Source organism: Neophocaena asiaeorientalis, unplaced genomic scaffold (genome assembly GCF_003031525.2).
Source record: "Neophocaena asiaeorientalis asiaeorientalis breed wild unplaced genomic scaffold, Neophocaena_asiaeorientalis_V1.1 scaffold15, whole genome shotgun sequence".
NCBI classification, from domain to species: Eukaryota; Metazoa; Chordata; class Mammalia; order Artiodactyla; family Phocoenidae; genus Neophocaena; species Neophocaena asiaeorientalis.
The window spans coordinates 7,207,180-7,219,921 of record NW_020185328.1 but is presented as its reverse complement, the minus strand read 5'-3'; the positions used below and the strand labels follow the sequence as shown (position 1 = coordinate 7,219,921).

General features: G+C 36.9%; 1 protein-coding gene across 1 annotated transcript in view; it reads right to left on the bottom strand.

Moving 5' to 3' along the window:
• The window catches only part of TNNI3K (TNNI3 interacting kinase), a 279,546-nt gene that overhangs the window by 81,522 nt on the left and 185,282 nt on the right, over positions 1-12,742 (bottom strand). The window contains exon 21 of the mRNA XM_024734607.1: positions 2,044-2,153. Coding sequence (XP_024590375.1) covers positions 2,044-2,153 — 110 coding nt within the window. The remainder of the gene's footprint in view (positions 1-2,043; positions 2,154-12,742) is intronic.

Here is a 12,742-nt window from a genome sequence, read left to right as displayed (position 1 = left end):
CCTTAAGAGCATTTTCCTTTGATTCTATTCTGGTTTCTCTTTCTCATTTTCCAAACTGTTACTTCTGGTACCCATCCTACCTAAAAAATGCTTTTAGAAGTGCCAATGACTTGCTTTTATTCCAAATTAAAACTTCCATGTCTCTTATCTATAATCATGAAGAGTCAGTTAATAAAAACAAAAGGGATTCCCTTTGATTGTTATGGTATATTTTAGAATATTTCATACCCCAAGGAGAGAGGGAAATTCTGGATTAGGTGCCTGACACAGTTATTCCCAGAAAATATGCCTGAGATTCATACTGAAAGACAAAGAAAGCTTTTCCCAAACTACTTTAAGTCATGTAATTTTCAAGACAATTTTCTAAACATTGAATTTCAGATAAGGGGATTGGAAACATTGATAAGCAATAGTGATATTCATTCATTTACTCAACATATATTTTTGAGCATCTACTAGGTAGAGTTCTAGGTAAGGAGGTTACAGCAGCAAAGAAAACAAAATGAACAAACAAAAAAGTCCCTGCTTTTATGGAGCTAACATTCTGGTAGTGAGAGAAGATTCTACACAAATAAATATATTATCTGGTGAATTAAATGGTCAGAGGAAGAGGTTATTTCTTCTGAGATACTCAGTCCATGTTCCATAATTATCTTCCTTTTTCTTCATAAGAGTTTTTGTGTATGCTTGTAGGATTGGATAATGACTTGGTCTGGTTTTGCCTTTAGAAACAGAATGGGAAATTTGCTTTCTCTCCAAACATCTAGACTAGGGTTTATTCTATTTCTCCTTTGGTGAGATACCAACAGCCTACTTTATCTGCTCCCTTGTTGAAGAGAGGTAAAGTGTTTGGGAAGGATCAGAATCAAGGTCATATAAGAAAAGGACAACAATAACTAGGATGGTTTGGACCGGATAATTAAGGGCTATTGGGCCTTTGTGTATGAGGATCTCCAGTGTGAAGAGTGTGAACTAATTCCCTCCACGTAGAGCAGAAGAATCAATGCGGGCTGATGTCAAAACACAAGGATTTCAATAGACATCAGACATACTGGCAGGGGGATTCTTAGACACTATATAAAACTGTGATATCAAGAGAGAAGTTGTGAAATCTCCTCCTTTGTCAATCTGTGAGAACAAAGTAGACACCAATCTGTCTGGTACGTTTCGGAAGAATCCTCTCCTACAGACAGACGATCTGGGATTTCATTCTGGGATTATATGACTGTTCCCCTCTACTCTCTCAGATCTATGATCGTATTAATTTTTTTTCACTGTTTACATATCCTACTTTGCTTATTCCTTCCCTAATTTTTTTTTTTTTTCAATACACGGGCCTCTCACTGTTGTGGCCTCTCCCGTTGCGGAGCACAGGCTCCGGACGCGCAGGCCCAGCGGCCATGGCTCACAGGCCCAGCCGCTCCACGGCATGTGGGATCTTCCTGGACCGGGGCATGAACCCGCGTCCCCTGCATCAGCAGGCAGACTCTCAACCACTGCGCCACCAGGGAAGCCCTCTTCCCTAATATTGATTCCTCCATTTAAACTCTAAATCTATGCTCTTAGCTACTTTGTCATACAGCCACTCAGAGAGTTAGAAAGGACTAGGACCAGGGCCAGCCTCCTGCTTGAGCCAGGGCTCAAAGAAGACCACTGGTCATGGGGTCTTCTCCTGCAGGCCTGCCTCGTGGTGAAGAGCCCACACAAATCCATCTTGTGCCAAACTTCTTTCTTGAAAAAGTGACTAAGTGTGGTTCAGGCGTAGTTAATAAAATTGCAGCTGAAACGAGACTGAGTCATCTGTCATACCAGGGTCTCTTACTAATCAGTTGTGAGAAACATTTCAGAATCACAGAGCAACAGCAAAGAAATATGAGATACTCAGACTTCTTGAGGCAATTAGAGACTAAAGAGCAGAAAGCAAATCAGTCTTCCTGCCTTGACAGTCTTAAAATACACACTGAAAGTAGACTTTGGAGCTACACTATTTGTGACAGATGTTGACCATAACACATTTTCTAAGAGGAAGTAAAAATTACTCACTTCGGGACATGCATTCCACCCTCGCATCAGCAGAGGTGATATGGGCTTGGGAATGGAATAGCCAATGGGAGGTCTGATATGGTGGTAAGCCATGTCTGCTGCGGCAGCCGCTGCAAACCAAATGGTCACGTCAGTCTTGAAAATCACATATTTATTTCAAGAAACATATGAACAGACAACAAAAAAATAATTAAAAATCAATCTGTGCAACATCAGCAGAGATTCAAAGAGGCCTCTATGCTGTTTTTTTTTTATATGCTTAAGCAGAATAGTGGATAATATGCTACCGTAAGTTTATAATTGTTCGTTTCTTCGGTTGTTCATTCAACAAATGGTGAGCAGAGGGGATTTATATAGGAACAAAGGAACAGACAAAGGAACAGACAAATAGCAAGCAGCACAGGGTATGTACATGATGTTTCAGGAAGTAAAGACTGAAAGGCAGATTGGACCAGCCTATACAATGCATAAATCCCAGGCTAAAGAGCTTATACTACACATAGCAAGACAAGGTGCCCTGAAACTTTGTACCCCTGAGAGCACCTGTATCACTTGGGCAAAATAGATTATTTTTTACATTTAACTCTGGTTACTGGTTACAAGATTGTTGGGATTTTAAATTTTAATATTTATAAAATAGTTACTATTTGCTAAACTCTTGTTAGATACTCCAAATCCATCATTTTAGCTAATAGTTCCCATTGATTGAATTCTCTAGTGTGGCCTACCTGCTTGGATGTCTGAATGTTGCTCATCTGAAACTCCACATCACTGTGTTGTGATTCTCAGGACATCTTTGTGGATTCCTGAGTGCTGATTATTTTTCTGTTCTGCAACCAGTGATTTCTGTACTCCCTGGGAAACCAAGCTTCTTGCTACTTTTATTGGACACATTTTGTACCAAGTATCATGGTAGATACACACATAAGTTCTTTTGATCCTTTTAAACCATGCATGCAAGGTAAGTGCTATTGTTATGTGTGGGTTGTGTGTGTGTGTGTGTGTGGTGTATGTAAGTAGTTTTTAATTTATAAAACTTTTAATATAACCAGTAGTTGGCACAACTTCTTTTTTCAGATTTCATGCTATCTTCAGCCATTTCACATTGAAAGCACTTTGTAAACAACACATGAAGCTCTTTTATTCCTCTGAAAAATTGCTCTGCACCCGTGGGATGCTAAAGTTCCAGGATACTGCTGCCTGTGTTCTCGATTGTGATGTCACAATCATCTGTCTATATCTTAATGACTTTTGAGATGTGACCCACAACTACTATCTCTCTTCCACCAAAGTTTACTCCAGCTAAATTCTGTTTATAGATCTGCATCCAGCAGATGTAGTGAAATTATATACAATGCAACTTAACATTTTGCTTTATGGATCATTCAGAATTACTATATAATTTTGCCAAATGTAAAATTAATACTTGTATTTCATAGAAATTCAGAAAATTAGGAGAATTAGAAAGAAGAAAATCCTATTATTCAGAGGAAGCAATTGTTAAAATATTTTGAGCATTTCTTATATATTCTTCATATCACGGAGCTCATGTCCAATATACAATTATGTAATACTTTTTCCCCTAAATTAAATATAAGCATTTTCTCATGTTATTAAAATTCTATGTTAACATATTTTTATTGACTCTGCATTTAGTGTGATTTACTTAATTATTTCTCAATTTCAGGTTGCTCAAATTTGCGTGTAAACACTTCAAAGAATATGTTTTTAAATATGACTTTCCCAATTTCACAGATCATTTATGGTACTCTGAGGAGTGAGTTAATATGTCAAAGGGCACAACCACTTTAAAGACTTTTGATACATACTGATGAACACTTTTCCTAAACAGCTGTAATAATTTATACTCTCAATAACAAGTGTATGAGAGGGTTGTCATTATACCTGAATCAGAATTAGGTTTTCTCATTTTATAAAAGATTTTGCTAATATGAGAGGTAAATATATCAGCTCAGTTGCTGCTGTTTATATTTTGTTCTTTGATAAGTAGTGAGGCTTAATATTTTCCCAGATATTTATTAGTTATTTGTATTTAAAATATTAAGTTCATGCCCTTTGCCAACCTGGAATTTCAATATTTCCTTGCAACAGTCATCTAATTGTACAATGGTTCCAGGCTGAGGGCAGAGTCAGGAATTTCATTCCTGCTTTTGTCTTCAATGCCCTTTGTAACATATTTGCATTATCACATTTTCCAACCATTTCTGGCCACTATCAAGTACAGTTGCTGACACTAAGATAACAAAGAAACAAAAGACTGCTCAAAACATATTTAGCAAACTTAACATGACTCAAAAAATATGTTTTTCGTGTCACAAAAACCTAGGCTTTTTAGGTTCCTTCCAGTAGCTACTCTTGACTATTTTTAATTCTTTTTGGAATGAGGTACATAAATAAGCAAACAAATAAACTGATGCTTAATGATCACTGATCTTCTAACTCTACTTTTTCACCTTATGATCAGTTGGATATTGTTGAGCTGGTACAGCTATAAGCACATAAACTGGTGTAGTGAACACATTTAAACTAATTATACATATCCCAATGGGTGGGGAGGGACCATTCATAAAGTGAGTTAAACTCAGATGCAGGTGCCAAACGTCTCCTCTGAAACTCTTAGACTGTGATATCAAGTATATAAAGTTACTTGTTTGCTTCTTGACACTGTGTCTGAAAAATCAGTTTAAGATGAACAATATTTAATTCTTCATTATTCAAAGTAGATTCTGCAAGGTCTTGGCATCTCCTTCTCCCTTTTGCTTTACGCACCCTTGGCAGTGATACTACTCATTAGCACCTCTGCCAGAAAGTGGGCAATGCAACGTGAAGGGTCATGGAATTGAAATTTGTCACTGTTGAGATTGCTTTGTCAGTCTTGCCTGAGTGGCCATGCTACACTAGCTGCTGGAAACTTTTCTGGTATTCCAGATTCAGGAAAGAGACAGTCACCCATTAATCAATTTTTTACCTTGATTGCTACATAAAATATGTGAAATGATTTATGTAAACGTTGGTTTCCACTTTCACGACTGAAACTTTGCTATTAAGAGAAAATAAGGATACATTTGAAAATATCAATAACTTAATATTGAGTGCCTATTATTTCTTCAGTACTACCCTAAGATAGTTATCAATAGTTTGGCAAATTTATAATCTAGATTCTAGAGTAGGACTGTCTAAAAGAACTTTCTGCCATGATGAAAGTGTCCTTCTCTCTTGTTCAATACTGTCGCATATGGCTATTAAGCACATAAAATGTGGCTAGTGTGATTGAGAAACTGAATTTTTAATTTTACTTAATTTCTATTAATATAAATTTAAATAATCATGTGTGTCTAGTGGCTACCATATCGGACAGCACAATTCTAGAGCATAGCTCCCATTATCCTGAATGAGACAAATTAAACACAAATTTGTGAGTCAACCTCAAGGGTCTGCATAACCATAGTGTTCATTTGTGGATTCAAGTTCTTCATTATCAAGAAAAGAAATGAAAGGAGATCGTGATTGTTGTCTCTCAAAAGAGGCCAGTAACAGAACAAGCATTCAATACAGCATGTGTTAACCTTCATTCATTTATTCAAAATGTATTGAACATTCTATGTGAGTGATAACAGGCAGAAAAAAATGAAGTGTTATGCTTTTCCAAAGAAATTGGTAAATGGATGAATAATAATAAAGAAATGAATTATTGTATATTTCACTGATTTAATGGTTCAATCATAAGTTGTGAAATATGATTCTTTTTCCCCTCTAATTCCTTTTTCCCTACCCTCTTTCTCTGCATTACATCTACTCTCATTTAAGTTTTAGTTTAGATGAATTCTCTCTGGATGACCTTCCTATGGACTCCCATAGCACTCTGTACTACAATAGTATGTATTATATTAAACTTAATTGCCTATTTACTTGCTTGTCTCTGCAAATAGATCACAAGCTCCTTGAGGTCAGGGACTGTATCTTTTCAGCATTGTGTCTCCTGTGCTTAGCACAATGACTGGCAATTAGTAGGTATTCAATAGATACGCAGTGAATGAATCAATAAATGAGATAGTTCAAAATACGATTTCATTGGAAATAATATAGATCATGGTATATAGGACGCAGTACACATTTATCGTACAAATGAATGAAGATGATGGATTAATGCCAATTAATATATTGCCCATTATTATGATTTTAGGACAGAACATAATGCATAGCTATGAAGAAACACTGTAGAATGAATATAATGTTTAGTTTAATGTGAAATTAAAACATACTTAGATAAATTATTGAGATCTGGTGGCATATTTAGTCCATAATATTATCTTTTGTTCAAAACATTTTGGGAGGGGACTTCAATAAACTGAAGCAGTATAAATACTAAGAAATGTCCTTAACTAGCATATCTGGAGGCCTAATTTTCAGTCTGTCTTTGCTTTTACCCCTCTGGGAGATCCTAATTAAGCCAATTTGCCTCTGTGAGTATTAATTTCTCTAAATGTAAGATGAAGCAGTGAGGGCACACTGTAATGGTGACAGGTGTGGGCTTTGGGGACAAGAAGCCATGACTTTAAGTCTTGACTACACCTCTTACCAGCATGTGATGTTGAGCATACGTCTTATCCCAATAGAACCTGATCCATGGCTTATCGGCAGAATTAAAAGAGTCTTCATAGAGCATCTGTTGCATTGTTGGCTCTCAACAAGTGTTAGCTGTTATGGTTGCTTTAATTATTATCTACAGATCTAAGGCTCTGACTGATTCCTTTTAGTCTGAACCTAGAGAACTAGATATCAAAAATATTATTGTGTATTTTCTCTTCTGTTTAGATGAGAAATCTTAGTTCTTTGTGAGGTTTCTTTGAGCATGAATACCAAGTGAAACATTGCATTGAGTTACTGCAAATCACAAAGCTAAAAACCACCTCATTGGGTTTTCCTGGTGGCGCAGTGGTTGAGAGTCCGCCTGCCGATGCAGGGGACACGGGTTCGTGCCCCAGTCCGGGAAGATCCCACATGCCATGGAGCGGCTGCGCGCCCGTGAGCCATGGCCGCTGAGCCTGTGCGTCCGGAGCCTGTGCTCCGCAACGGGAGAGGCCACAACAGTGAGAGGCCTGCGTACCGCAAAAAGGAAAAAAAAAAAAGCACCTCATCTGTCATCAGTCCCAGTTTATAACACAACGTGGCCATTATATAAAGGATGACTATGCAGCTCTCCATGATGAACTTAATTAGCTTTATATTGCTTATGGATAAATTGGTACTAGCTTCTGAATTCCTAAAGTTAACTTATCACTTCCTCTCTTAGGTTTTATAAAAGTAAAAAAGAGAGCAATGAAGTACAATATTTTGTTTGTAAGTTTTGACTAAGATAAGATTGCCAGAATTTTTTTTCTAGTTGGTGTGTATGTGTGTTCTAAAAAATACAATTGATTCTACTTCATAGTTTTTAATGGGCAGGGCTGTGGTGAGACAAAGCAAATGCATTCTACCATCCCAGCAAGAGCTAAGACACATTCTTTGTTAAACTGACACTTTTCAATGATGTATCACCAGAGCATGCAGCATTTGAGAGAGACCATGAGATTGCCATCTTGAGATTGTACTAAGAATGGCTTAATTTTTTAAACCACATCCCATTCTCATTACAGACTGTCAGAAGAATAGATTAATTTGCACCATTGTCTGTTCTCATTGCAATCTTTGTCAGTGTAATGAAGTATTGGCATGTTAACATCAGCTATTTTCATAGAAATATCACCATCCGTTGGACCGATTTGATCTTTCCAGTGATCTGTGTAGTGAGTGGCTGGCATTACTCTTCTCAGTGATAAACTGATAAAGATGTCAGCATAGCAAACACAGAATTTCAGAACTTTAGTTCACTCCTATTTTCCTATCACCTGTCAAAGCACAGTCCACATCATCAATGTGCTTATGCCCTTTGAGGGTATTATATTGAAGATGCTTTAGGATCCTAATTATATATGAGCAGAACATAATCATCTAATATTAAGCAGGTGTAGCAAATGCAAATGGCTATAAATATATGAGACCTGTGACATAACTGGGTCTCTAAATTACATTAATTCATATTTTTTAAAACCACATGTGACACACAAAATGTCTGCAAGCCATATTTGGCTACTGGACTGCAGTTTGCAACTCTGAGGTAAAGCCTCAATATGAAGTTTCACCAGAATCTGGCTAGACTGAATCGGCAGATGTTCTTAATTTGCTGCCATGTCCCAGACTTAGAGTCTGGCGTTAAGGAAACCCAGGACACCGAGCTGAGTCTCCTTGTGAATCAGATGGCACCACACATGAAAACAAAAGAAAAATAATAGGCTCTCTTCTTTGGCTCCAAACTATAATCTGAAAGTGATCCACAAAATTGGGTACCTGGTAATAAGGGAATGGGATTGGATAAAATATAGACTGATGGATTAATTCATCCCAGATTTCTTCTTTAGTTTTTCATGAGGTACCAAAGGAGACAGGCCCAGGAGAGAAATAAACTATGGGAAGCAGGTGCTGGTTTCTTTTTTTAAAATGTATCCAGGACAGGTCTTGTTTGCCAGGTCATACCAGCTCCTTTTTCGTCTTGCCTGGTTCTTGTCTCTCTGCTTGACTTCATAGCGTGGCTCCTTGCCCTTCTCTCTTCCTGTATCCATCATCCTCCTGCTGGCTAAGCCAGAAGCCTGGAAGTCCTCCTGGTCTCCTCCCTCTCCCTGGTGCTTCCACCTCAATATGTCCGCAAGTCCTGTTAAAATCTCTCAAAACCAGCCTCTCCTTTCTCTTCACTACCTTAGTTAAGATTTTTATACATTCTCTTCTAGATTACCTGGTTCCTTGTCTCTGTTTCAAACTTCTCCAATCCAGCCTTTGCTTTGTAGTAAGAGGGAGCGTTCTAAGATAATAGAGTTGTATTATTGCCCTGCTTAAAATTCTGCAGTGACTTCCATTGTTGACACAGAAGGCCCTTCACTGTGTAGCTCTAGCTTTACATTTACAGCATGTATCTTGCTGCTGATTCCCTTGTATTCTCTGATTCATCACTACTGAAAGATGTGTGAATCTCTCATGCCTCTGCACCTTGCCCAGGCTGCTTTCTGTCAGGACACCTTCACCATCTCCCCACTATTTACCAGTTAAATAGTACTCATCTTTTAAAGATGCAGTTCAGGTATCATCTGCTCTAAGAATCCTTCCCTGATTTACTTTCCCACCACCAGTCTGGGCAGGAGAGCCCTCGAAGGAGCAGCTGTTGCCCTCTGTGTTTCCCTCTAGCTGGGATTTACTCCGCTGACTGTACTTTTCTCATGCCGTCTCTGCACTACAAGGGAATGCCCTTTTCCTCTTTGTTTTCTCTCACAGTTCCTGGCCAGAACTGTGGATGGCTTAATATAACAATAATAGCTAATATTTATTGAGTGCTTACTGTTGCCAGACATCATTCCAAACCTTTGAGGCAAGTCCTACTAGTATCCCTGTTTAAAAAATAAAGACACTGAGGTACTGAAGTATAGCTTGGTTAAGCAGTTTGAGTAAGCTTGCAAGACTCATGCTCTTACACTTATGCCAAGTCTCTTTAGCCTGAAAAATATTTTCTTAAAAATTGAGTTAATTGCCAATATTTAAAAACCTTTTGATTTTTGAACAAACACACCGAAATTAGTTGATATGGCAACAGTGAGCAAGCATCCCTATACTTCCTTCATGGCACTGTTTGGCTGGAGCTGGGTAGCAGCTGTCCCCTTGAGTCAGAGCATGTGATTTCCAGTTCATCACATTATCCTACATCAAGTGTTTTCTTGCTTCCCCTGATCCTGTAGGCATTTGATCTTGTGACCCTTGGGATAGTGAATGTAATGGCTTTTTCATTTTTTTCTAAACCTGAGATTATAAGGTTAATTTGAACATATACTATGTAAAAGAGACCCTAACTTCAAGTTCTTCTGAAGGCATACTCATCACTTGCATAGGAGTCAATGCTAATATTTGCATTCTATTTATACATTTCACCCAGGAGATAGGATTCTGTTAAATCCAGGAGGATAAGCCATGTGTAATGTTGCTACTCCCATAATTGATAATCCTGTCCTACACTGTAGTCATGGATTTGTTGCTCACTGTAAATGGCTAATATGTAGCTTATATTGAATCTGATCCTTCACATAATTTATTGCTGAACATTTGCTAGACTGCCTAACCACTGTGATGATATTAACAGCCTCAGTTCTTGATGCAGGGTAACTGTCCAACTTTAAAAAATTCAGTGTCTATCATGAACAACCTCTTTTACCAATAAAGTACTATAAATTCCAGTATCTGAGATATTGGATTCAAGTTATTCTTAGGCAAGATATTTAACTGTTTTATTATATAATATTCTCCCTCCAAAAAGAGTATATATTCCTGAGGGTCCATGAGAGAGGGAATCTTTATCTTTTTGAACTATTCATTTTATAATTAGCAAAGGGTAACAAAGTAGAGAAAATTGCAAGGACACTGCACTTAACTGAATATTGAAGAATTAAGGAAGATATTTTCGGAAGAAGTAATATTTAAGCTAAGGCCTAAAAGTAAATTGGAGTTAGTATGATGAAAAGTGGGGAGGAGTGTGTCTGACAAACAACTAACGTGTGCAAAGACACGGAAGTGAGAGGAAATGTGTCATGTTGGAGAAATGAAATAGTTCCCTGTGGCTGAACATAGAGGACAGGCTGCAAGTGGCAGGCAGTAGACCTGGGGAGGAAAGAAGAAGCATAACTATGGGGGCTTTGTAGATTGTTTTATGAAATTTTTTTAATCTTAAGAACAAAGGAAACACATTGAAGGGGAGCCAGATAATCAAATTTGAGTGTTTAGAAAGCTAAATGTAGTTATAGTATGGCAAATGGTGAAAAAAAGATGGTGAACAAAACTAGAGACAAGGATACCATTTAAGATACTGTGCAGGATTCTACTTGTGAAATAAGGAAGTAGCAGTGGAGAGCAAGATAAGTGGATAGATTTGAAAGATATTTAGAAAGGGGGATTGAAAGTAAGAAAACAAGTGAAAAGAAAAGGAAGGAAGGAAGGGAAGAAAGACAAAAAGGAGGAAAGAAGAAAGAAAAGAAGGAAAGAGAAAAATTAATGGTGACTTTGAAGTTTTTATATGGGCTCCCTGGAGAATTAGAACTCCACTCAAGCGCAGAATCATAGGAAGCCTCGACCTTGTATTACAGTTTGCCCTTATCTTTCATCTTACAGTTGCAGAGAGATTTCAATTGACAAAGTTCACAAAATCATCTCATTTGATCCTCACAGTAATCTCTGTGGAGTCATCATTAATTGCACTTACCAAAGAAACTGAGCTTGTGAAAGAGCCCAGAGGCCAGAGGAAATGCAACACATTCAAGGAAGCAAGGAAAGAAGGTTTGGAGTGGCTGGAGCATAGAAAGTGAAATGGTGCAAGCAAGGTCAGAGATACTGAATCATGTAGAGTGTTGCAGGACATAGTAAGAATTTTGAGATTTAATCCTAAGAACATGGGAAGCCATAGATGATTTTAAGCAATGGTCACATAATCAGGTTTGTTTTTAAAATGTCATTTTAGTGGATGTGTAGAGATTGGAGAGGAAGAGAAGAATAAAGAGAGAATGATCAAAGAGCTATTGCAGTAGTTAAAGTGATAAAGATGGCAGTTTGAACTAGAGTGGTGGTGGATAAAAATTTAGATGTAGATACGGGTATATACCTCACCAATTCTATTCAGTACTGTACTAGAAGTCCTTGCCTGTGTGAGAAAGCAAGAAAAAGATTTAAAATACACACGTATTTGAAAGAAAGAAATAAAATTTTCTTTATTTATACATGCCCTAATCATCTATGTGCAAAATCCCAAAGAATGTACAAGAAAGGTACTTGAACTGATAAGTTAATTTAGCAAATTTGTAGGGTACTAGGTTGTTATTTAAAAATTAATCGTGTCTGTATGCTAGCAAAACACATTATACATTGAAATTAAAAAAAAAATTTTAAATAGCATCAAGAAACACAAAATTCATAGAAATAATTTTAAAAATATATGTGTAAGGTTTCTATGATGAAAACTACAAACACGCTGATGACAGAAATCAGACCTAAATGAAGGGAGAGACATACTATGTTTATCAGTTGGAAGATTCAATATGCATAAGTTGTAAATTCTTCCCAAATTGCTCTACAAATTCACTGCACTTCAATCAAAATTCAAACAGGCTTTTTTTTTTTTGTAGAAATAGATAAGCTGGTTCTAAAATTTATACAGAAAAGCAAAAACCCTATAATAGCAAAAGTAATTTTAACAAAGAAGAGCAAAGTTGGAGGATTCATAGTAAATGATTCTGAGATTTACTATAACTTATCAATATATTGTAGTATTAGTATAAGGGTAGACTTATATCAATGGAACAGAATAGAGTCCACACATATGTGGTCAATTAATTTTTGACAATAGCACCAAAATAACTTAATGGATAAAGGAAAGTTTTTTAAACAAATCATGCTGAAAAATTGGGATCCATATTGAAAAATAAACAAATAAATTAACAAAAGGATAACAAACTCAACTTTTACCTTGTAGTGTTAAAAAAATAACTCTAATAAATCTTATAAATATAAAATCTAAACCTACAAGATTCCTGTGAGAAAACACAGGAGAAAAACT